Below are 23,531 nucleotides of genomic sequence, written 5' to 3'. Positions count from 1 at the left end.
TGACAACATCACAAAGACTTTTATTTTCCTTAGTCAGCCCCTGGTAAGGCCAAGGTCAGCGTAATCTCCTAATATGTTATTAGATCAGTTCTGCCGAGAAGGAATCACACTATTATTATCTTTTCATCCTGGAGGAATAACTTTAAGCACAGGTGTACGCCCATAGTTCAGCTGTAAGAGGATGGTCTTTAGTTTCTCAAAGCACCAGCTGCATTAATTATTGTTAATTAACTCACTCTCAATAGCATATTAACAATATAAACTGATATTGCTCTTTTTGTTTATTTTACAAAAACCTTCATGAACAGTAAGGATGAACTCTGCGGATCCCTCCTCACCATTTGTTTGCAGCAAAATGATTCCGATTCCCTGAAGCCACCTCCTGCCTGGAGACCAACTCTGCTGCTCCCTGCCCGGACTAGCAGACTTCCCAACCAGCCTGAACCCCATGTTTCTATGATGTACAACTGAACCAAAGCCAGGGAGCACCTTGTTCTTTCGCTCTCCACACTCTGGATTTACATTCCATGGCTTGCATGCTAGCAGCAAGGGTAAAGGAAAGCTGCATTAAAGAAACTAAGAAAAGGGCATATAAAGAGTTACCTGATCTTTTGTAAATGAGTCAAAACTATGCAGAGATGCCTCACTTAAAAGGCTTCTTATTCCAACTCAAAAACAGTGCCAGGCACTCCAGGAACCCATTCTCAGAGGCCTTGGGCACCTCCACAATAAACACCAGAAGTGATGGCTAAGCAGCTATATGAAAACGGAGGAACTCCTCTGCTCCGCATTGTGTTTCTTCCTCTAAGGAATGAGAGACTACAGAAAGGCAGAGGCTATGACCAACGTTATGGCTTGGGCTCCAACTTATTCCAGAGTCCTCTCTGTCTTCTTTAGGACTTTCTAGATTTGCTCCCCACTTGTATCTTAGCCCCCGCTTTCAGTCATTAAAACAAACAAGAAAATCCAAACCCAGTTTGCACACCCTAAGAGAAAACTCCGGCTTTACTACCGTCCCTCTTTGCTTGCTGCCCAGCCCTCCACACATCCCAGTTGTCCTCTTTTCTCACTGGAGGCTGCTAGCTTCCCAGGCACAGAACTGAGATCACTAAGCAGACCCTTCAGCAGCTGACAACAGCCAAAAACATTCAGCTTGACCACGAATACTGTACTGGCAGGAACGCTCCTTTAATCTCCAGAGGATGGTCCACTGCACTGGTCTCACAACCTCCAGTGACTCCATACGCACTTAAAAAGAGAAAAAGTGACATAAATTGTTGTTTGTTTTTGTAGAGGTTTCACTTTTCACCGCCCATCAGCACTGTGTCTCTGTATATTGCACAATGTTCTCTTTATTATAAAAAATGTCTTCTGTATCAGGCAGGAGGAAAGAGAACTCTCTCAGGAGGTGCTAATGTGCACTGTTGTCTGTAGTTAGAGGTAAGTGGTTGCTTGTGTGGCCATCAGGAAGGGGGTCCTAGTCAAAAAAAAAAAAAACAGTGGTATGAACGGCTTGTCCAGGAACATAACCTCCCCCTTGCCCCAAACACACATTTCTTCATTCTCAAGTATTTTCGGTATGACTTTCACTTGGCCTCCAAAAATTGTGTAATTTTTATCATTCAAATCTATTTACCTTCCCTCCTCTCCTTCCACTCAGGTAACCTTGTCAAGAGAAAGACAGAAGTCTTAAAGGCTACCTACAGACTAAATTGAAAAAATAAAAGTGAAGTAAAATCAAGTAGTTGCTAGAGGAACGTTACTACTGATGTCCTGTGAAGGGAAACGTTAACACTGCTCAGCTCTTACACACTGCCCGGCAGCAGCCCCACAAGCTCAGCAGCAGCAACACCGCACCCCTGCAGCACATATAAGTAATATAGCAAGGATGACAATGGAATATAGGGAAATCCTTAAGAGACTTGGTTTAATCAAATCAGCTCCTTAGAAAACACCCTGCTTCCTTATCTGTTCAGTTTTCCAATTTCAAAAGTTGCAGAATCTTTGCTAAGATGTATGTCAATGGGAGGGTCACGGTGAGCAGCTCATACTCCCCTGGGGCCAAAACCCAAAGCTGTCCTACTTTGTAACAACTCCAAATTCTTATCATCCACCTTCACGTAGCTGTCACACTTTATTTAAGAAGTAGTTTTTCTTACCGATGTAGATCTGTAAGAGCCCAGTCTGAAACGGCAAAAAATAACTTCTGCTACAAATCTCCCAAAGCCATGTAAAATTCCTGCCACGTGAAACATGATTCAAATTGTCACAAGTAGTAAGGCTGAAGTATTTATGGAAGTATTACAACAACATTCTATACAACAATTAAACGTGATACATTGCAATAAAGCAGTATGTAAAACGCTAAGACATCAGCGTGAAAAAGGAAACATCAAGGAGGGAAACAAGACTGTAACACTCTGAAATGCATCAATAAAAACAAGAGCAAGGCTATCCAAACAAATGGAATTGCCTCTGCATTGCTTTAAGGGTGAAAACACATTATGTGAGACAGAACCATCTACACTGCCAGACAGCTCTTAGCTTAAGGCCCCTTCAAGTGAAAGCCAAGAGAACAAGTAACTTCCAAGCAAGATACCCTATTATGCCTTGACTAACAAAGTTAGTTGTGTCTTTTTGACTTAGTTTATTTCCTTTGAAGACCAAACCCTGCAGTACATTGACAAGTTACATGAGAAAAATCTTCCCAATGACTTCAGATAGAAACGTTGCCTCAACTTTCAGCACTGCTCTATCACTGGATCCCAACTACAGAAAATACAAAGAATATCAGAAGGGAACAGCAGGTACCCTCCAGACACAGTGCACTGGGACACTAAAAACGAGTGTACTTTATTGCACATTTCAGCCCAAAGAAATGAGCTCTTAACCCTAAGCCTGCTGGAGATTCAGGACTCCCTGTAATTTATCCATACTATAATCACAGCGACCTAAAAATGAAACAAACAAAAAACATCCCATAAACTAAGAGGACATCAGAGGGAAAACACTGATAGTTACCTGTCGTTGAAAAAATTCCCCCAATAATGCCACAGAGCCGTACTAAGAACTGCCAAAAAGGCATGTGTTCTTCTGTCACTGTCACCATAAGTGAACTGATATCGTACTTCATGAATATTCCTGACACTCCATGACTGCCAGCTGCGTGGTTAATTACTCTTTCCTGCAAGATGAAAGAGAAGTACAAGTTAGTTGCAGTCTCATTGGTCAGAAGGAAAACAACAGAGGCGACGACAAAACTACTTCATCGGACACTAAGAGTCAGCGTCTTGGTGAATTCCAGGAAGTGCACTGCTGTAACACAGCGCCCCAGCTCCGACTTTCTGCACTGCTTCCCTGGAGCATCTCTCGAGATTTACACGTCCCAGAGGATTTAATGGCTGGTTCTTAAAAAGCACCAGAGAAGATCCCAAACTAGAACACACCATCACAGAAATTTAGAAGCTTAAGTTAAATTAGACCAATGCTTTTTTTTTTTTTTTTGCTCACTGTACATTTATATGCCAAAATCCATTACTTTCACCGACAAAAAAAATAAAAATGGGGTTCTTAAGTTTCTGGGATCTGAAAACCCAAATCTAGGCCTCTTCAAAATGTTTGTCTGAAGTGACCTGACCGAAAATAATCACAGATGAAAATAACTTACATAAAAATGATAACCAACTTGCCATGACTACTCTAAGTGGATCACATTCCTCAGTTCTAATGTGTTCACTGAAACCCCCCCATCCTCACTTTTGCAATTTCTTCCCAAATTCTTATGTAGAAAAATCCCAAAGAGGAGAGCATTTACTAGCATTCTGTTGTTAGGGAAGCGCTGATAAATGCACTGCCAGGTAAATCTGGCTGAAAATAAGCAAGAGCAGCAGAAAAGAACCTAACTGGCTGAAGACAAGCTCAGTCATGTCTAGGCCAGAAAAAGACGACAGACAAGCAAAACTGAACAGCAATATATCATAGCTCCTTTTCATCTAGATTTAACATAGCCTGTGCTCAAAAAGTATGCGAGAACAGTACAAAATCAAAGCAGACTACCACTTGACAAGTTGCCTTTTTGTACTCAGCTAACGTTGACCTAAGCTGTCCTGTTGCTTTTGCTATCAAAACCAAGAGGATGACAAAATAACGTATTGGCTATTGATACAAGCTCACAGAAATTTTACAGCAGTTAAAAAAAGGGCACAGAATGTTTTCTGTATTTCAAGAGCATGACAACAGTGAATGTTAGAAGAGAACACTCAAAATTCTACCATCAAAAAATATATAGATCTTTTTCCTCAACCATTTTGGTCTGCTTGCTTCTACTGCTGCAGATTTAATTGCTGCTTGCTAAAAGCTGCTGAAAATAACTAAGCTTGTATCAGGTATCTTGGATATCAGTGAAGCTTTGCTAGGATTAAATCCTTCTAACACATAAACACAGTATCTCAAAATTCAGCAACAGTGGAAGTGATTCTGCCTGCACCATTCAAATTGCTTTCACCACTGGCAACTGAACCTTACTGCACTCCTATTTTAGCCACAGCTAGCTGACCGCCTTTCTCTGGGTCTTCATACTCTTATACAATAAACACCTTAATTTGCTCAATGATTAATTGCTAACAGCCTTTCCCAGCTCATCTGCTGGGGGTGTTTGGTTTCCAAAGGTAATCACAACAGGGCAACCTACTGAGAGGGAGCAAGCAGCTATGCAAAGCCACTTCACCCCTGATCAGAAGTTCTTCTATTCGAGACAATGTTGCACCATTCCTACAAAATAAAACTATCAAGTAATTTCTGAACTTCCTATCGACCCAAGGCTTTGTCCTTACCTTTCTCCTCAGCTTCCATTTTTAATTAAGCTTTTCAAAGAGTTTTTTTTTCTTGGCTTGAGAATAAAAGATCAAAACAGAGCTCAGTGTCTGGAAACGACAAGACACATAGCTGGCACATGTAAGGCCTTCTTTCTTACTGACAGCAGCCTTTTAAACTGGTGTCTCGTGATTTGCCCCGGTACCACACTGCAATAACGACGTTCTTTATGGATTCAGCATTAAACCAGCCTTTCTCCAGGCCCAGAAGAACTTGAAGGACTCCAGTCTGGAGAATACTGAAAGTTGGTTGTTCAGCAAAGGCTAAACAAGATAGCTGAGAGACAGAAATGCCTTGTGTGTGTGGTTTTTTGTTTTTTCCATACAAGCCATCAATTCCATTTCTAATGCTCCACAACTGTGTTGATAACATGAAGGGACATGCAATTTTCATTCAATTGTCACAGAGATAAACACCCAAAGGATTAAGTACTTTTAAGACTACACACAATATTCCAGACCTGCAATGTAGAGCTTCACAAGCACCAGTAGTAGCATCCAGTTAAGTAGAAATGCCTGGATATCCATCATTAATTCTACATGCAACATCAGACTCAAGATTTACAGATGCAAAAACACTAATGCAAGAAGTCAGCATGCATCACTAAGCATATATATAAAGTTCTCACACGTGAGCTTTTGTTAAGGCCAACCACTGCTAGATTTTCCCCTGCATGGTTTTCTCTTATTTCCACTTACCCTTTCTGTCACTGAAAATTGATGAGTTTCTGCTGAAATTTTGTAGGTATGGAGTTTGGTTGGCACAACTGTGATAAAATACTGGAACATCTGGTTGTCTAAAAGAAAACAAATCTCAGTGTTGAATTAAGTATAGACCAAAACACCATCCGAGACGCAGTCACAAGGAACTCAAACAGTAATTATTAAAGCAGTTAACCAACTAAGCTGTTTACACTAAGGACATTCTTCAAGGTGTCCCAGCACTGCCAAGCATACTTGAGCACCGTCTGCATGAACAAAATCAGTTTCTATGGGGAAGACCTACATCAAATCTGTACTCAAACTCATTTTACCCACGTAATGAAAATACTCATTAAAATCAGGCCACTTAAGAGCTACAAGTGAAATGCATAGTGTTTTCCAGGGCAGCAGAATGAGCAAGTTTCACAGTCACTTCTTACATTACACATACTGCAACAGGCATTCTCTCTCTTGACAGTGGTTCAAGGTTTTAGGTACTTAGTTGTCTATGAAAAAACAGGATTCCTTCTAAACTGGTTAAGGTTTCTCCTACAATAACACAGTCTTCTAGAGAATTCTTCTAAACCAATCATCAGCAGACTTACGCATTTATGACTGCTGTCTTCATTCAACTCCCTAAGAAAACAAACATTGCAAAACTGAAGCAATTCACTTCAGTAATATAAAATTGGCTAGAAGACCCAACAGACCAGACTTTGAGGCAACACCAGCTTTAGAAGGTACTAGCAATCACTTGCGCGTGGGAATGGAAGTCAGAGGATAAGAAGTAGGCATCTATGTAAAGGAGGTCCCTATATTCCTTTATTTATTCATAGGAAACCAGTGAAATACAAACCCTTCTTGTAGCTGCCTCACAAAATGTATCACAGAAGTGACAAACCAAACACAGGAAGAGAATTTAAGATTCCCTGTGTCATTTTGTTTGTTTTGTTGCTGGTAGGTTTGGGTTTTTTGTGTTTGTTCTTTACTTCTTCTTCAGAGGACAGTTCTGTGACCTTCCTGCCCAGCACACAGTTGCAAAATTCTTCCCAGCTTGTTCAGGCACACAGTAACTTCAATACAACTTCCGGACAAAACTGTAGATGAGCTTCAGCACAACAGTGAAGTCCATCAATACCGACATTGCAAAGAAACTTCATTTAAGATGCCATGTCAGCAACTCAGCAGTGCTGTGTTCACTATAAATTTAATAAGGCATACTGGTTCTAAGTCTGAGCATTCGTGAAATATGATAATGTTTCATATGTAATTACTGAATCAATATAGAAAGCAAGAGGCTTTTTTTAAAAAAAAAACAACACAACACTTACGATCTGATGCTATTTTTTCTGTTCCATCCAAGGGATTGATAATTCCTGGAATAAGCTCTCCAAATGACAGATGATCTATTCTATGTGAGAAGTTATAAGCTGAAAAACAATGGAGAGGAATGAAACAACTTTTTAAAGCTATGAGATTCTGTACCTTTCTCAGAGAAAAAGACTCGCCTATTTCTCACACTACAAAACACTTTAATTGGAAGATTTATCACACCAGCGTGCATTCCAGTGGATTTGTGCCTGTGACTGCATCAATAAATCCACACACATATTTCAAACAACACGAATTCAAAATATTTAAGAAGAAATTTAATTTCTGTAGAAAATAAATTGTAACACAAATTACATCTTTAACCAACCTAGGAGCTGAAGAGTTAAAATTTAGTGATGGGAAATCACCCGTTAGCCAAATACTGAAATTCTGCAATTCTGGTGGTTGTACATAGTAGCATTAAAAAGACTAAATATTCAAAAATTAAACGTACAGAGGAAGCACCAGACAACTATCAAGTTACTACACAGCTTGACTTTGCTAAGATATGCAAGTTTTACAGTATATACTTGTGCTCATGGCCAGACATCTGGGGGTTTAACTAATTAAGCACCAATAAGTCACCTGTGCCTTTCAACAGGTACCACAGCAACACATATTTAGTAGCTAAGATTCAGAAACCAAAAGCGAAGCTCCTAGAGACAGACGTTAAAAATTCTTAACCTCTTGAAAAACAGATTTTATAAGAAATTGGTATTTTGGACTGAAATAAAGGAATTTCACATGGTATCTGTGTTACAACAAAATATACCTGAGATTTCTATTACATTATCATACTATAGAAGCAGCCTAAAGATAACACTAATAATGTTAAACGAAGGGGGGGGAATGGGGAAGGTTAAATTACTACTGAGTAATAACATTTCAAAGAATACTATTCACATCCTTCTGCAATGCCGTTGCCCAGCTGGAACATCACTCCAAAACCCTATGTTAATATATGAGCCAGAAGAGTTCGTTCTGAAAGAAATGATGCTCATTTGTACAGAGATAATAGAAAGAACTTACACTCATGGCTTACGAGAGCTGCCAAGTGTGCGTGGCCTCGAGGGTGTGGTATAGCCCTAAAGAAAGCAAAATATGTTTTATGGAAAACTTGCTTAATGAACCCATGCAGAAAGACACAGTTTTCCTAAACTGGACCATGCAGACACACATTACCTCTCCCCTCTATTTTCAGTAACACCAGAGAGAGAACTTTCATTGATTTATATATTAGGAGTACAACCAATAACCAGGTAACCACCCTAACAATGAGGAATGAAGGAGACCAGTTAAGAAAGCTCCCAAAGGAAAAAAAAAAAAGGAAAGAAAAACAAAGTCCAAAACGGAAAGAGGAGCATGTTTAATAGAAATACAAACATAACAACAAGCAAAAGGAAGCAAGGGAAAGCAAAATTCAGGGTTAAGAACTTCAGCCAGGAAGAGAGAAGCGATGACAGACCATATGAAAGACCAAAACAATTGGCTCTGGAAAGGGCTTAAGAACTTTGACATCTATGTGAGAGGTGGCTCAAGAGCAGGCAGAAGAGACACTTGGAGAAATATCCCCACAAAGACATCAGCTGGAATTCCATGTGGATAGATTAGAATACAGACTGAATGCTAAGACCTCTCTGAAAGTGGCAGCAGAAAGCGAGGACAGCCAAACTGGAGGGCAGAGAAAAACTTAACGTAAATTTGTCTGAGATGCAGCTAAGCTAATACCATTAGAGAAGCTTATCAGAAACTCTCCTCAAATCAAGAGGAATGGGAACTTCGGTTCCTCACTATGCTTCCGTAGCTACACTATCTCAGGACTGAAAAGACACACGTCTACATGTTAGTCATGTTTGTTAACTGCAGTAACAGAAAGGAGAAGTTGGGACAGGCCCAAAGAATGGAGGCAGCTACGAGCAGCCTGTTCCATATCTTATGTTTACAGACATGCTCTAAGACATTGGCATTACCCACTACACCACATGCAAGGGGAAAGAGCTTTTGTTTTAACAGCGTAGAAAAGGCACCACATGGAAAACACATTTGTATGGGACAAATAAAAAAGTCATTAATTTCAAAGTTAAAAGCATACAGACATATATACATGCATGCACTATATACAATGCAGAAGTCATTTTTTTGATCTTTTATTCTCAGAAATTGAACAGAACATACTTGCCCACAGTTATGTGAAAATTCCCTGCCACTTTATTGACATACAGATGACCGTGAATTCTGCATGCATCTGGAGACTCTAATGAATTATCTTCCCTGTTGGAACAAAAGCAACATAGAGAGTACTTGAGAATATTCACTGTCTAGTAAAAATAACATAGTATACTTAGATTTCTTTTGCCTGGAACAAAGACATAGTGTCATCGTCTACCCCCCGTCATATTCTTCTGGAATGGTAGGAAGGAGGGAAACAAATACAGATCAGCTTGCAGAAGCCAGTAAGCTTTTCCTTATACTGGTATTCAGAGATACGGTCTACAAACCTAACTTGCAACTCTTGAACAACTGAAAACATCCTAAGATCTTACAAATACCTTGCTGCCCTGTGGATTCCAACCCCCGTTACTTCTGACAGAGAAGGTCTGTTCAGAGATTTTTGTTGCTACAATGTGCAGACCAAAATGCACGTCACTTAACACTGCAGCAAAAATAGCTTTCGAAATTTATTTTTTATGAAGCTTTCCTCTTCCCACTCTTGCTGAGACGCCCACAACTCAGAGCGTATCTCCAAATCTGCTTCTCAGAGGGAGAGGAAAAAGCTTCTTAAACACACTTTATATATAAATAGCATCTGAAATACTGCACTAGCAAGTGTTGTGGAAGCACGGAAGGACTTACTGAAACACTGAAGATATCAACTAAATGGAAAATATGATTTCTGAGCACTTTTCAGCCTTGCCTCAGAAAGATAAAATGCATTAAGTCCTCAATCAGATTAAAATACGTAAAGTACACAGAGTGATTTTGGTGTCTGCTTTAAGGTTTGTTTGTATTTTACAGAGAAAGAAATTTCAACTTATATGCAGAAAGCATTTTTCCCTTAAAAATCCTGCAGCCTTTAGATGCAGGCAGACCAAGCTTTCTGTGCTTTTGTTTCCCAGTATTTTGTAAGCAGCTCAAATAAAATGAGAACAGCAAGGTTTCTCCACTCAATTTTAACACTTCTATTTGAAAACATGGCATTTACTAACAATTATTCAAAGTTTATAATCAAAGATCGATACTTCTAAAATCATAAAAGTACTGTCATAAGTAAAAGGAGGACTTTCATTTTTTCCATTACGTTGCTGGATAGAATGAGAGCCTTCCATTTAAAGAAGACTTGCCTAGGACTGCTTTGGCATTATTAAATGACTCACAATAGGAAGGAAGAACCAGATAAAACAGACTAAAAAAGCATGTACATGTGTCTGCCTTAAGTACACATGCATAAATACACACAAAAGTGCAAACCTTCTCCACAATGGAAACCCCAGAGCTTTTCATAAAACATCAGCCCTCAAAACAAGTGTCAAAAACACTATTTTAGGATGCAATAAAAAAGCAGTAAGTTTTTTCCAACCTTATCTTCAAGAAAAAAAAATTGTAACCATAAGAAAAAAAATGACATCTACTTTGGAAGGGGAGTGGGAGGAGGGAGGAAAAACCCAGCTTTTCCTTACCGTGGTGGCAGTGCCGTAGAAGCACTTTTAAAAGCACTTTTGAATATCACATCTTGAAGAGAGTGTTCTTCCTGCAGCCTACTCTGAATTAGCTGCAGCATCCTGAGGATTATACAAATGTGAAAGCATGCAACACTGAATCAGAAAATATCTTCACAATTAACCGTCAGCTTCAGTTGCAGTTTATAAATAGGGAAGTCACCAAGATCTCATGTAAATATCAAAATGTTGCATTAAAATTGAGAACAATAGTTCATACAATCAAAAAAAAAGTAAATGTAGCACACAAACTCTGGTGTTAACAGTAGAATGTTACCAAGACACCATAGCTCAGGCTCTCTAATACGCTTGAGTTTCTGTTATAGGACTATCAGCATAATCATCACACACAATCAAGCAAGCTATTCCAGTTTAAATAATAAACAGTGAGTCAACTAAGGGACATAAAGATTCAAACTCATTTGCTTTTGCCTGAATGTGCCCATCTGTTAGTATGTTTCAGCTCTGACACTGGATGTCAAGCTATCTCTGAACTCTTAATTAAAACTTGTGCTACCAAGTATTTGCTTCGTAAGGTAAGGTACGCTTCTGTTTCTTGGCTTGCAATAGCATAGCCCATGCCCACAGATCAATCCAAACCCAATGCAGGAATTCCATCAGAGTCAGCTACTGGAGCAGTTTTCAGGCCTCCCAAAAAAGCATATGTGCACTGCACGCTTAGTCTTGTGTAAACCAGTAAAATTAAACTTCTCCTCCATTCCTTCTTCAGGTACCTCAACAATCTTTTGGAGCAGCACAGCTCAATTAGTAATACTTCTATCAGTAGAAGGTGAGCTATTGTGGCAAATCATTCTTAGTTCTTCACAAGACATCAAGAGAACAGTTCCACACAAAGAAAAACGATCTCACATTACAACCCACAAAATGAAACCAAACCCCAACTATGCTTCTACAAGCATAAACGACAGCATTTCAATAAGAAATAGCGTGCCAATTTTTGTCATAGCAGACATCCCAACTGATGAAAGAAGTGAAATAAATTCATTTCTTTTTACAGGCTTTCACTCCTAAATTTCAGGCAGGAGCTGAGAGACCCAAAATATAGCTCTGTTACCCAACTCAGGTATACCTTGAGGTCACTTCCAGTACATACAATATAAGCATGCATCTCAGTACTTCAGTTACCTTTGCCATTCCTTTTGTTGTGGGCTGAGATCAAATACTACCTGAAACAAGAATAACACATCCAGTAAAACACACAGGAAGCACTGAAGTCCCATCCCTGAAACCGAGAACTGGAGGGGTGGGAAGCTGTGGGAGACTAGAAATAAGCCCACACGCAGTACCACTGGAGTTTAGAAAAGGATTCTGCTCTTTAAATAATGTATTTATTGTTCAAGTGCAGAAATTTTTGTTCCTTTCCCTGAAAAAAAAAAAGAATCACTCTCTTGTTTTAACATATAACTTCAGTATCTTTTCCTGCACACCTAGTAACTTGAGTTAGCTGTCCCTGCCCTTCTAGCCTTTGACTAATACAGGCCAGAAAGCAATATGCAGCAATTTATTTCTAAGTGATATAATTGACATGTGTGGTTTTGATGTGAACAGCAATTAATTGAGCAGAGGAGCAGTCTTCAGAAGACAAGAGTCCATTTCTAGGGTGATCCCTCATTGGGCATGCCTTTAAGACAAGCCACGAAACTTGCTTTACTTCAGTCAGTACAAGATTATCATCATTAATATCTGTGTGCTGAAATTAACAGAACACACTTGGGTTATAAGGCATGTAGTAACTACAGCAGGAAGTTACGTTCTCTGATACATTTTCAGTAAATGATAAATTACTTTCATACAGTATAATTACTTCAAAGCTTATTGTATTAAGCAGGCAAAATCACTTTTAAGAGCACAGGCTTATAAATTTCCAGTGCCTTCGGTCTGCAATACAGAAATTAAATGGATACTTTAAATTTAAGCTTGTCATCTCATACTACGAGGATATCATGGTGATTTTTCACATTTTTTTCAGTCACAGGATTCTTCTAGTAAAAAAAAGCGTTACATCAATTCTTTTTTGATGTTCCCCTTCTCCAACAAATACTTTTAGCATTTATCTCAAGAATCGGGGAACGTAAAAATAACTAGCTGTAGCAATCAGCTGGTTAAAAAGCACCGACCTGAGAGTCTGCTATGATCAAACCTGCTGTATTTGCAGAGAGCGAGCACGCAGACCTCACAGTGTGCAGCCTGCTTCCCTAGCAGATTCCTGCAGCGAGCACTGAAGACCTCACTTGAGGATCACACAATACTTGGAGACGTTCTGTGCAGCCCAACCGTGGCGAAACAAATCCAAGCCAGCAAACCAACCCAGCAGTGCTTCACGCTGAGTAAAGAACAGTTTCATTTCTAAATACAAAGGTTTGACTCAACTTACTGGTTCATAGATCAGGCCATCTGCAGAGGCAACCATTGTTTCTGCTAAATCCAGAACATCGGCCCCCACATCTGTTTTAAACAGGGAGAAAAATATGGAAGTGTACAGGTGATCAGAAAGAAAAAAAGAAATGTTCAAGTTGAGATGAATTTTCATGGTACGGTGGTAACCCTCAGCGTAAGTTAATGGAGAGAAATTGGGGGAAAACCAACCAGCCAACAACCACCAACAACCCAACACTATATTTCTTGCTAAGAAAGTGCAAACAAAAGGAGAAACAAAGCTGTCAAGTAGTAGCTTACTACCAGGGAAGTGGTGGGGGTGGGACACCACAGAATCCTACTTTTCAACCTATCAAACCTCTGAGTATCATGAAGCGATGATGTTCAGTGACCAAAACCAAGCTTGCCATACTTGTGGTATCTTCTCACTGATGCAACACCTTCAGAGATGTCAGATGAAGCACACACACAAGCTTTCTAGGATCAGTTACGTACAAGCGAGTAAGTTTTTTGTTTCACAGGCAGTGAATCCATACCAATACCAGCCAAGGACAAAGTTTTGTCCATTTCTCAAATTAAAATAAACTTAAAAGAAGTCAGAACGTTCAAACTTTTGATGCTATCTGGAAGATAGTTCCTCAGAGATTAAAATAAATTTTCAGAGTAAGGAAGCATGACCTGTGAATTAATACTCGTGAGACAATGCTAGTTCCCAATATTGCTGAAGAACAAACCAGGTTAGTATTTGCAAAGGTCGCTATCAAAACAAATTCCTGCTGCTGAACTGTCTCACAATGAGTTTTTACTCTAGCTTGCCAAAGACGGGTGCAACAGATCATCTTCCCTCTGACTGACATGCCAGTGTTCTGCAAGATGCGGACAACACGGCATAGATCCTTTTTCTTATCTTATACCAATTCTTCCAGTGAGTCATAGCAGTACACTACATGTCATCAAGATCAAAGTAGTCAGTTAAAACAAATACTCTGAACAACATTCAGTCATACTGCGAGCAAATGCATACAATGAGGAGTCCTTAAAGTGCTCAGTTTTCACTACTGGATACTTACATTGACACCTCATGGCAACTGTAATGTCAATATTGATTCTAAGTTTACTGTAAAAAGAAAAAAGGCAAAAAGGTAAGTTGCAGTGAGTAAAACTATCAAGAGAAATATTAATAGAATTCTCAGGTTACTTGCAAATATAGTCAACCGATAAAATTTGCACCAATAAATATAAGCTGTTCGAAGTATGAATGAACCAAGACAGTTTCAATTATTAAAGCACTGATGATCACTCATCATTTAAGATATAAAAGCATCAGACCTCTCTGCTGAACTTTACTTTGAAGCTCCTAACAGATTTTCCTGAAATATCACCAGCCTGAGACTGTCAGGCCCTTGTGAAGAACACAAGGTTTTCAGTATCTGACACATTTTTTTAAATACAAAACCAGTGCAATAAGTTACATCATCCAGCAGATCAGATAACATAAGAGGTACAAATCTAACACTGAGCAAACACTAGAGTACCTTCCTGCTCTTTTGTCCTCAAGACAGGGCACTGTTTGTCCTCAGGACTTTCAGGATCAGGCTGAGGAATTGCTAAGGTCAGTTCCCAGAAAACACTGTCATCTAATAAGGAACGCTGGTTTTGCTAGCACTACTTCGGGGAAAAAAAGCTCATTTCTCGACAGAACCACCATGTTTTAACAGCAAAATGCCTTGCACATTAGTATCTTTATCTTGAACTTAGCTAGAATGAAGGCAGGTGGGCAGAACAACAAAATAAGCCATGAAGACGCACCAAGTTTGATTCTGTGGCATTAACCAGTAATGAGGGTATTCTCTGTTGGTTTTCATGATAGCCTCAAAAAAGTTTTAATCCGTGATGAATAAACACCCTCATTATAGTCATATGGTTCTGTCATCTCCAAGGATCTCCTTCTGGGAACATCAGAAGATAGGAGAAAAAGCAATTACAGCCATACAAGTTTACAGTGGTTTAAACTGTCGCAGGACTACAGGCTGAGGGATTAGCCCACAGTCTAACTGGGCAGCCTGCAGCAGGGAGCTCCCAAGTCCTGTAACAGTCTTAAGCACCAGACTATACTTGCCTCCCATGACAGCTTCAGTAGGGAAAGAACCTCTTTTAGAAACCCCTCACATCTGTATGAATGAAGACAAAACTTGAAATTTCAATGCTTCTCCCTTACATTTCTCACAGTCACTATTTTCTTTTCCTTACAGAACCCTTCCATATTTCTGAAGTACAAGATATAAAATTAATATACATATATTTAGCTTGTTACCACAGCAACTAAGTCAAACGGCTTTTAAAGTTATTTAAATCCTAGACCTGTGATATTTAGACGTGCTCAGTATATGAAATCTCCTTTAACTTCACACAGAATCAAGGTAGCCTGGCATCACCTGAGAAGGAAAGGCACGAAGCTGATGGCAAATGAATATTCAGTGATCTTGGGGACCATACCAGGAGGCAAGATCAGAAGTAACCACTTGATAACTCTTAAGCTTCATCTCCAGTGGAATGAAATATAGTGACAATCAATATACTAACTGTAAAAACTACCATCATGCAAACATGGAGGGTTGGCATAGCTCAGGAAGAGTTATGTATTACAGCGTCTTCTGAATTGTTAGCAAATAGATCCTCATAGGTCTACTGCACCAACACACCTACACTATTTTGACTCCTTCACTGCAGTAATCACAGTTTTTCTTCTCCACATACTCCAGGAGAAAGAAAATGATTTTGTTGGTTGATTTGTTGAGTCTCCTTAGTATTTTACTTATATTTCAACCACAAATTGCTTTCAAGTCACAAGCATATCTCATACCTATTCTTTCCTGAAAGGTAGACAACTTAAATGTGAAAAGAAATCGTAATGAATAAGAATTACCTAGTAAAATCCTTGTCTACTTCATATTCGTATTTCATCCATGTGTCCCAATACACCATAAATTCCATTATAGTCAGGAAGGCTATCGTTGTAAATGCTATCAGAGAAACTGAAAGAGGACGAAAAAAAAATTAAGATTGTGAGAAATATTCAGGAATAAACAGGACAAAATTATAACATTCTACAATCTGAGTATTACCAGTACAATCCTAATATCTTTGGGGATTTATAAATCCATAAGCTGACCTTAGAAAAGAGAAAAAAGTGTACTCGTACCTACAGTACTTCCTTTTGCATAGGAGAGGAAAAGAAGTCCTATCTTTGCATCGAGAAAGATGAATGGGGGAGGTTATGAAACCCCTGGAGGATTCATTAACAGGCTAAATATTCATGAGCATACAAAATAACATCTAGCACTGTCAGAGTTGGTCTAGGCAAACACAGTCCTAACTTCAAGCATGAAGGAAGGAGAAGAAAAACCCTCGAGTCCCTTCAAACCTTCACTTGTCTACAACTTATGTAACTTTTTAATCAAGTCTCAGAGCCAAGAAGCTGGCAGAAAACAATATGCCGAAACAATACACGTTGTACACACTGCCCAGTAAACAAGAGGTGCCCTTATACTGCTTGTGGATAGCGGCACCGATAGCGGCACAGTCAGGACTGCCAACACCATTACTTTGAACAATTCCGACTCTGATGATAAGCAACTAACTCGTTCTACCAACAGCTAAATAAGTGCAGAACTGGTATGTTATTTTTGTGAAAGAAAACTATAGGGTACATTTAACAGCATATGTGCTTTGCTTATCTTCGCTTATCACACAAGTGGTTGTGCAATGCAAAGGGAAGATAACTCTACTGCACACAGAAACGTGGCAAGCATGTACAGAAGCGCTTGCTATGCACCTTTCTATTAAATTAAGGCTTTCGTTAAGTTGGAAAACCTTCAGTTATGTGGCACAGTAGTGATTTGCACAGCTCCTTTACAGCGTACATTTTCCATCTGCATTCTGTAGAGTATTTCTGTGGATTCTCAAGGCAACTGGAGAAAAACAGGACTGGTTTTGATAAGCTTCGGTTCACTATACCGTGGCCTATGGCCCAGGGATGACAGCAGGGAAATAAAGCCTCAGTGCTATAGGATCAGAAAAGAAATCATTTATCACTTCCAGATCACAAACATTTCAAGACCAAGTCTTCACAAGAAGCTATGTAATTAATGATCATATATATGAAAGCCTTCACAGCAACACACGCCATAAAGGCTGGAGCCACAACAGCTGCTTTTTGTGTAATTCTGAGCAAAGGAATTTGCAGAATCGAGCAGGAGAAGGAAGTCTTTGAGAATAGATCCCCTTTTCTGAAGACTCTCCCAGTCCAGAGCTGGAGTCAAAAATCAGCCTGAGAGATCTGTCCTTCTTCTGTAATGGGTTTTAAGATAGTAAAAGGCTGTGAATAGAGTCCTGATATGTTCTGCATCCTCATCGTACCAAAACGTGTGCCTGGTCTCCAATTCTGAGTGAAACGAAGACACTATTTTCTATGCCACTATAAAATTTGGGTAAGACAATCACACATTCTCTTTGATAAGGCTGCTGGAATAAACCATCCGAAGAGTGCTGAGAAATCCTTAAGGCACCCTTTACCAAAGCAAAGGTCTCATGTAGCATGGTGCTGCACCAGAAAAGAGGAATTGTTAACTTTTTCTGTTGTAATTTGCAGAAGAAAAAAGAACATACAAACAAAAAAAAAAACCACTTCACTTGCTTCATCAGGAAACGGGCTTTTTAAAATTAACGAGGAGTTATTTCATGAACTCTCAGAGGTTTTTTTACATAAAATAATGCTTCAATTATTAACAGTGCAATTCAGGAAACAGCAAGGTAAAACAGATCTTTGTGATATTTACTTCTACAGCACAAACCATGTAATGACTTTAAAGGCTTATCTGTAGATCACAATTGCTTCTTGTACCCTTTGTTCAGCTGAGCTTCAGACATTATTACACATGAGAAGATTTTTGTTCTCTATTTCAAATTGCTAGCAGTTTCCTTCCAATAGTCCAACAGGTGAAGTCATTTCTTTGCCAGTCACTGGGTTTGAGGTAGCCTGATAACACTTTCTGCTCAGATACAAACAGGAAAGATAGTTCTTACAGCTACAGTTCTCTGAGAGAAGCCAAGTGACAGCACAAGCACACGCCCTGGAGTAAAGTGTTTCATTCTTCAAAGGGCTTCCCTTACTTTTAAAATCAACTGTATCTTCAAGATGATAAGTGTTAGAAAGCTGTCTTCACCCTCATGCTCAACTCAGCCGGCTCTTAAGACACCTCTAGACAATTTTTCTTTTTTAGGAAATCATAGCACTGAATCCAACCCACATTTCACCATTTCCCTCCAGGCTGGTACAGTCTTACCCAGAAACTTTATACAGAATTAAAGGAAACGGCTTAGAGGGACTCCACAAATTAAGAAGTTTCACTACGTCCTTGACACGGTGCACTTCCAGTTGTAATCATTTCAAAGAGCTTACAGTGAGCATTTACATTTGATTCTCTCATCAGTTTTACAGAAAAAAAAATCTTGCTCAAGATGAGCAAAGACCACATCTATCAGGACAATATACTACATGCTTACATGAAGTAGATTAAGAGATTAAGATACCAGATTGGGCTAGTTTCAAATGAACGCAGATGACTGCTTCCCTCCTACTGAAGCTTCTAGCCCAAGAGCACACACCAGACTGAGCTGACAGCATCTCTACGACGTGAGCATGCCACTAAGGCCTACCTGTCCCTCCGCTTGCTGAGGTCTCCACGTAGCTTTCAGGAACCTTTGGGAAGGCATCCAACTCTTTCATCAAATTCAAGGTCTTCTTCCGATTCAGTCGCCTCATCTTCAGCACAGTCCTCCACTTCCTCCTTCATATAATCCCTCTGATTTGAGAATAAGTTGTGATTAGAAGACACAAACGATACTGCTCATTCTCAAAACCCGTGATAAGGCAATTAAAACCTAAGAAACACATGTTAGACAACTGGATGGTCACTTTTGCTTCAAGAAAACCACTGAAACCGGCACATACCTCACTGCATGCGTTCCAGCCACATCTAGTTCATTCAACATTTAATTACTGATTCATTTTTTCTCAATGAAATTCTTATTCGTATCGGATATGCAGAATTTTAATTAAAAAAACAAACTCCATTCTGAAGTAGGATCTGTAGTAAACAGACCTGACAATGCATGGAAGTCACTGACTTAGCAAAGCTTATCTAATTGGCTGCATAATTCAGGAGGATTCATGATACTCTGGGTCCCTGCATCGAGGCAACATGGGCCATTATACGCTGAAAGAAAATAAATGTACATTTTGCATTTTTACTGTCACAGCTTTAGAATTTTATGATTTTTTTTTCTGTAAGAAGACCCCCAAAGCAAATGAAATACCAAACCCTAGGTTTAGCCTTCAGAATCCTTTTTGTCCATGCCACAAGCTCTGTTCTGCTTGGAGGCGCTGGCAAATGAAGAAGCACGACGCTGAGCACAGCAGCCTGCCCAGGAAACAGTCTTAAACCATTTCCCAACTGTGCAAACACCCTCAGAACCCTGTCCTGCCAACACACGATGTGTTTTAACAAGCTGGCACTGCTGCCTTCCTCCAAAGGAAATGCTGCACTTTGCCCAGAATTCTGAAGCTAAGAAAACCATCGTGCATTTACTGCACTTAGAGAACACGTCACGTCACCATATCCTACTCAAGGCAGCCAAGCAAACCTATGCGGGAGACATTCCTCATCACTGTGTTGCGGAAAAACGTTACTTACTCCCCCCCATTCTACGAGCGAGCGTGCCAAGCTCCCAGTGAGGCGTGGGGAAATTTCTGCACGGCTGTTCCCTACTCCGCCCCTCCCTGCTGCTACCATAGCTTTGCTACTGAGAAATAAGGAAGGAATAGGCTTTCTTGGAAATGGAAGTTCGGACACCAGGAATCGCCACTGATGTCTGCCATCCCCTCACTACACAAATCTGCTTCAGATCTGGGTGCGGAGATGCGGACCCTGCAGGGCTCGCTGGGCGCAGCGGGCAGAGCAGCGTGCCGGGACCAGCAGCGCGACGCTGCGCGGGAGGGGGCTCAAAGGGAACGCGGGCAAAGAGGGGCGCTGGAACAAAATTTCTGTTGTATGGCATCAAAAGCACAAATAAAAACATCCGGGAAGCGAGGTCCTGTCCTCACCACCCTCGCATAGCTGCGGCTGAGAGGATCACGGCAACTCCACTCCACGTGGTTTACCGAAAAGCCGGACGGCTCGGGCGGGCAGGGAGCCGCCTGCACACGGCGCTGCGTCCCACAGCCAGCCTTGAGAGCGGCTCCGTACCGCCCCACGCAGGCCCCAGCCCAGCGCCGAAGCCCTCGCGCCCCGCCAGCCGCCCTCCGGCCCGCCCTGCGCAGCCCCGCGCTACCTCAGGCGTCTCTCGGCGCTGCCCGGCGCAGCGGGCGAGGCCGCGGGGAGGAGGGGGGAGGAGGGAGCCGCGAGGCGCTGCCCGCCGCCCGCCGCGCTCACCATGGCCCCGCTCCGCTCCGCCGCCGGCGGGAGGCGCCCGCCCCGCGCGCATGCTCAGCGCCCCCACGGGCATGCGCGGAGCGGCGCCGCACGGGCAGCGCCCGCGTGTGTCGCTGAGCGGGGCCGGGCTTGGGGGTCCTTTCCAACCCGGGATATTCTATGATCTCGCTCAACACGAACACTGCTTAAAGGAAGAGTGCGGTTTATAAGATTTTTAACGAATTAAAAACGTTTATGCTAAATACTTGTATTGACAGATTGGAAATGAGACTGAAGGCTAAAATATTTTTTGATGAGACAAGCAAATAAACACGGAAACACGCAGAAAGCAACAAGCTTCACAGCACAGAATTATTAAGATTGGAAAGACCACTAGGATAATCTAGTCCTGCCTTCAGCCCATCACCACCAATATTGCCTGCTAACCCATGTCCCTCAATGCCACATCCACACGTTTCTTGAACACCTCCATGGACAGTGACTCCATCACCTCCCTGGGCAGCCTGTGCCAGCGCCTCACCACTTTTCCTGAGAAGAAATTGCTCCTGATATCCAACCTGAACCTCCCCTGGAGCAACTTAAGGCCTGTTAAGGCAACTTCACTTCTGATCCTATTGCTGATACCTGGCGAAGAGGCTAACCCCCATCTCAGCACAACCTCCGTTCAGGCAGCAGTAGAGAGCATGAGTGCAGGTTTGCTTTTTCTCACTGTTGAGAGAAAAATCAGATCCATAACAAAATAATCTCACCTAGCCTGCCAAAGTGCATGCAGTTTGAAGACAACTGAGTTTGTCTCAGTAACAACAGCATTTGAGAAGGAAAAGAACCTGAAAAATGACAAGGGAGTATGAACAGATCCAAAGAGTATTTTTTTTGCTTTTTAGGGGTAGGTCACTGAGCTTTGAAGAAGGAAAGAAAGTACAGCAAAGCGCTTCTGTTCTCACTGAATTCTGATCTGTTATGATCATTTTGGAAGCTGTAATACTAACTAAGCAACTGGATCAGAGAGACAGAGAGAAAAGCGGGTAGAAGATAGCACAAGAAGCAGATGACAGGGCCAAAACCAAGCTTATCGATACGTGTGTTCTCCCATCTCAGACACAAGAGCAGGCAGCTTTAGCTGCAGCACTTTCAGCTCTAGTACTGACAAGCCAGAGCATAATTCAGCAGCCAGGGATTTTGCTAAGCTCCGCTTTCCCTCAGAATGCCCTCAACACTGATTCTGGAAAGAGCATCAGATGGATCCGGTTATTAGCTGTGCCTCAGGGATGCTCAACAGATGTTCCCAGCGGCTACGAGCTACAGCAGTGCAATCTGCTCATGGGTTTGGCATTACTGCCCACACCACAAGATGCCTCTTACAAAGCAGCATAGGGAAAAAGCTGCTCACAGCTTTGCATCATTACAGTCACATTCATATCTACAGATGTTTCTATGGGATTTTATGGGGGAAAACGCAGTAAGTGTTTAAGAAAAATAGAAAAAGTTAGCATTACACCAATACTATCTAATACACTTAACACTACTGATTTGTGAACAATCTTGATGTGTGGGAAAGGGGGAAAACCACGAAGAGGAGATAAGTCTCATATCCACGCAGTTCAGCAAACCACAAATGAAGCAGGACAAATATATATTTAAAAAAAAAAAAAAAAACAATGCTCCCTGGGATGTCACGCTCTGAAGCACATTTAATACCAAAGGCAGGAGCAGAGCAGACGGCAGAACAACACGAGAGAGGAGCAAGGCAGAGGAGAGAGCAGCCACTTTACCGCAACGTGGAAACCCCGAGGTGGCATCGGAGAGGGAGGAAACGCAGGTGCAGGAGGACGAATATGGAGATAACGGGGTGGGAGTGGCTGGAAGGGGCGGACGGGAAACAAACGAGGCCCGAGCGCTGCGCGGGAAACAGCGAGGACACAGAGTGTTAGGGCTGTGACGGCCCAAGGGGCGGCGATAAGAAACGGCTCTAAGAACAGCGAGGTGCGGCCGCCGGGCGGAATAGAGCGGCGCTGGCGCGAGGGCGGCTGGGGGCGGAGCTCAGCTCGGCCAATCAGAAGGAGCCAGGCTCGCCGGAACCAGCGAGAGGAGGCGGCTAGGAGGGCCCCCTCCGTGCCTGTCTGCCCCGCCTGGTGCTGGGCTCGGCGCTTTCTCCGGCAGTGCTGGAGTGGGGCTTTGTGCTGTCTTTCCGGGAGCGTCGAAGTAGCACGAGGAATTTGGAGTGTTGTTCCTTGTGTCTGGGGCTTGCGGCTTGCCTTATTCTTCATGCTGATTTGTCGATAGCAGCGTTCTGTCCCTTTTTTAATAAGCATATGTCATGATTGGTTCATCCCTGTTAATTACAGCAATGCTTGTTCCGTTATCCTGGGATGGAACAGCAGCTCTATTAGTCAACTTACAAGTACATTTTCTCAAGTGTGTAATAAATCAGACTGTTGGTGTTGCTTACACCACCCCAGTCATTAGCTGTTGCATTTGGGCAGTGAGCAGAACCTTTCCTTGAGGCATACTGGTGCCAGCCTAAGTTGGTGTACCCCAACTTGTCAGTAATAACCTTCCAAAGCACATTCTTGTGGTACAGCCCCGCACCAGAAATTCATAAGTGGTTGGGAAGACAAACAGTTGAACTTGACTACCATTCCCCAAAACAGTTTGTGTTAGTTGCACCAGAGCATGAGCTTGTATGAATTCTGACCTAAAAAACACCCGTGGTTCTTGTAGTAATGAGCTAGTGGTTTCATGTGATGATATTTTCATAGTCTAGTGCTCAGAAGTCTTTGTTAATAATATGAATTGAAGCCACCCTCAGAGAAGGGATAGCTGATGGGACACCTCAGAATGACACTTCAGCATGCATTAAAGACTGGCCTGTGTTCCTGCTGGGCTCTGACTGCCAGCCCAGGGCCTTCTGTCGGGCAGGCCTTCTCTTAAAAACACAAGGGTCTGGAAAGATTTCTGGATATTCTTCTTCCTTTTGGGTG

At 41.5% G+C, this 23,531-nt stretch overlaps 2 protein-coding genes across 4 annotated transcripts in view; one reads left to right on the top strand and one right to left on the bottom strand.

Annotated features, from left to right (window-relative positions):
- On the bottom strand, positions 1-22,487 carry ERGIC2 (ERGIC and golgi 2). 3 transcript variants are annotated; one of them, XM_021384612.1, is made up of 14 exons: positions 22,323-22,487; positions 18,776-18,921; positions 15,984-16,092; positions 14,128-14,174; positions 13,056-13,126; positions 11,807-11,847; positions 10,622-10,723; positions 9,120-9,215; positions 7,974-8,029; positions 6,905-7,003; positions 5,571-5,668; positions 3,022-3,184; positions 2,160-2,239; positions 1-1,477 (listed from the first exon to the last, which is right to left on the bottom strand). In XM_021384612.1, exons 2-14 carry the CDS (start codon positions 18,879-18,881, stop codon positions 1,412-1,414), a joined length of 1,134 nt encoding a protein of 377 aa, XP_021240287.1. In that variant the 5' UTR covers positions 18,882-18,921; positions 22,323-22,487; the 3' UTR covers positions 1-1,411. The 3 variants fall into 3 exon arrangements, with proteins under 3 accessions (XP_021240287.1, XP_021240288.1, XP_021240285.1); XM_021384613.1 differs by lacking the exon at positions 22,323-22,487 and adding an exon at positions 20,551-20,661; XM_021384610.1 differs by lacking the exon at positions 22,323-22,487 and adding an exon at positions 20,450-20,606.
- LAMB4 (laminin subunit beta 4) overlaps positions 22,386-23,531 on the top strand; it is a 56,731-nt gene continuing 55,585 nt past the window's right edge. The window contains 1 exon segment of the mRNA XM_021384608.1: positions 22,386-22,485. Coding sequence (XP_021240283.1) covers positions 22,386-22,485 — 100 coding nt within the window.

Source organism: Numida meleagris, chromosome 1, assembly GCF_002078875.1.
Source record: "Numida meleagris isolate 19003 breed g44 Domestic line chromosome 1, NumMel1.0, whole genome shotgun sequence".
Lineage (NCBI taxonomy): Eukaryota > Metazoa > Chordata > Aves > Galliformes > Numididae > Numida > Numida meleagris.
The sequence above is the reverse complement of the archived record's forward strand: the minus strand, read 5'-3'. Positions and strand labels throughout refer to the sequence as shown.

What these genes read in the sequence shown, in the direction of transcription:
- ERGIC2 (XM_021384612.1), bottom strand. Translation starts at nt 18,881, where the DNA reads ATGAGGCGACTGAATCGGAAGAAGACCTTGAATTTGATGAAAGAGTTG. An exon ending in AGAAAAAATAGCATCAGATC is followed by an intron (nt 5,669 to 6,904) that starts GTAAGTGTTGTG and finishes GTTTTCTTTTAG; the next exon opens with ACAACCAGATGTTCCAGTAT. An exon ending in AATTTTCAGTGACAGAAAGG is followed by an intron (nt 3,185 to 5,570) that starts GTAAGTGGAAAT and finishes TTCATCTTGCAG; the next exon opens with GAAAGAGTAATTAACCACGC.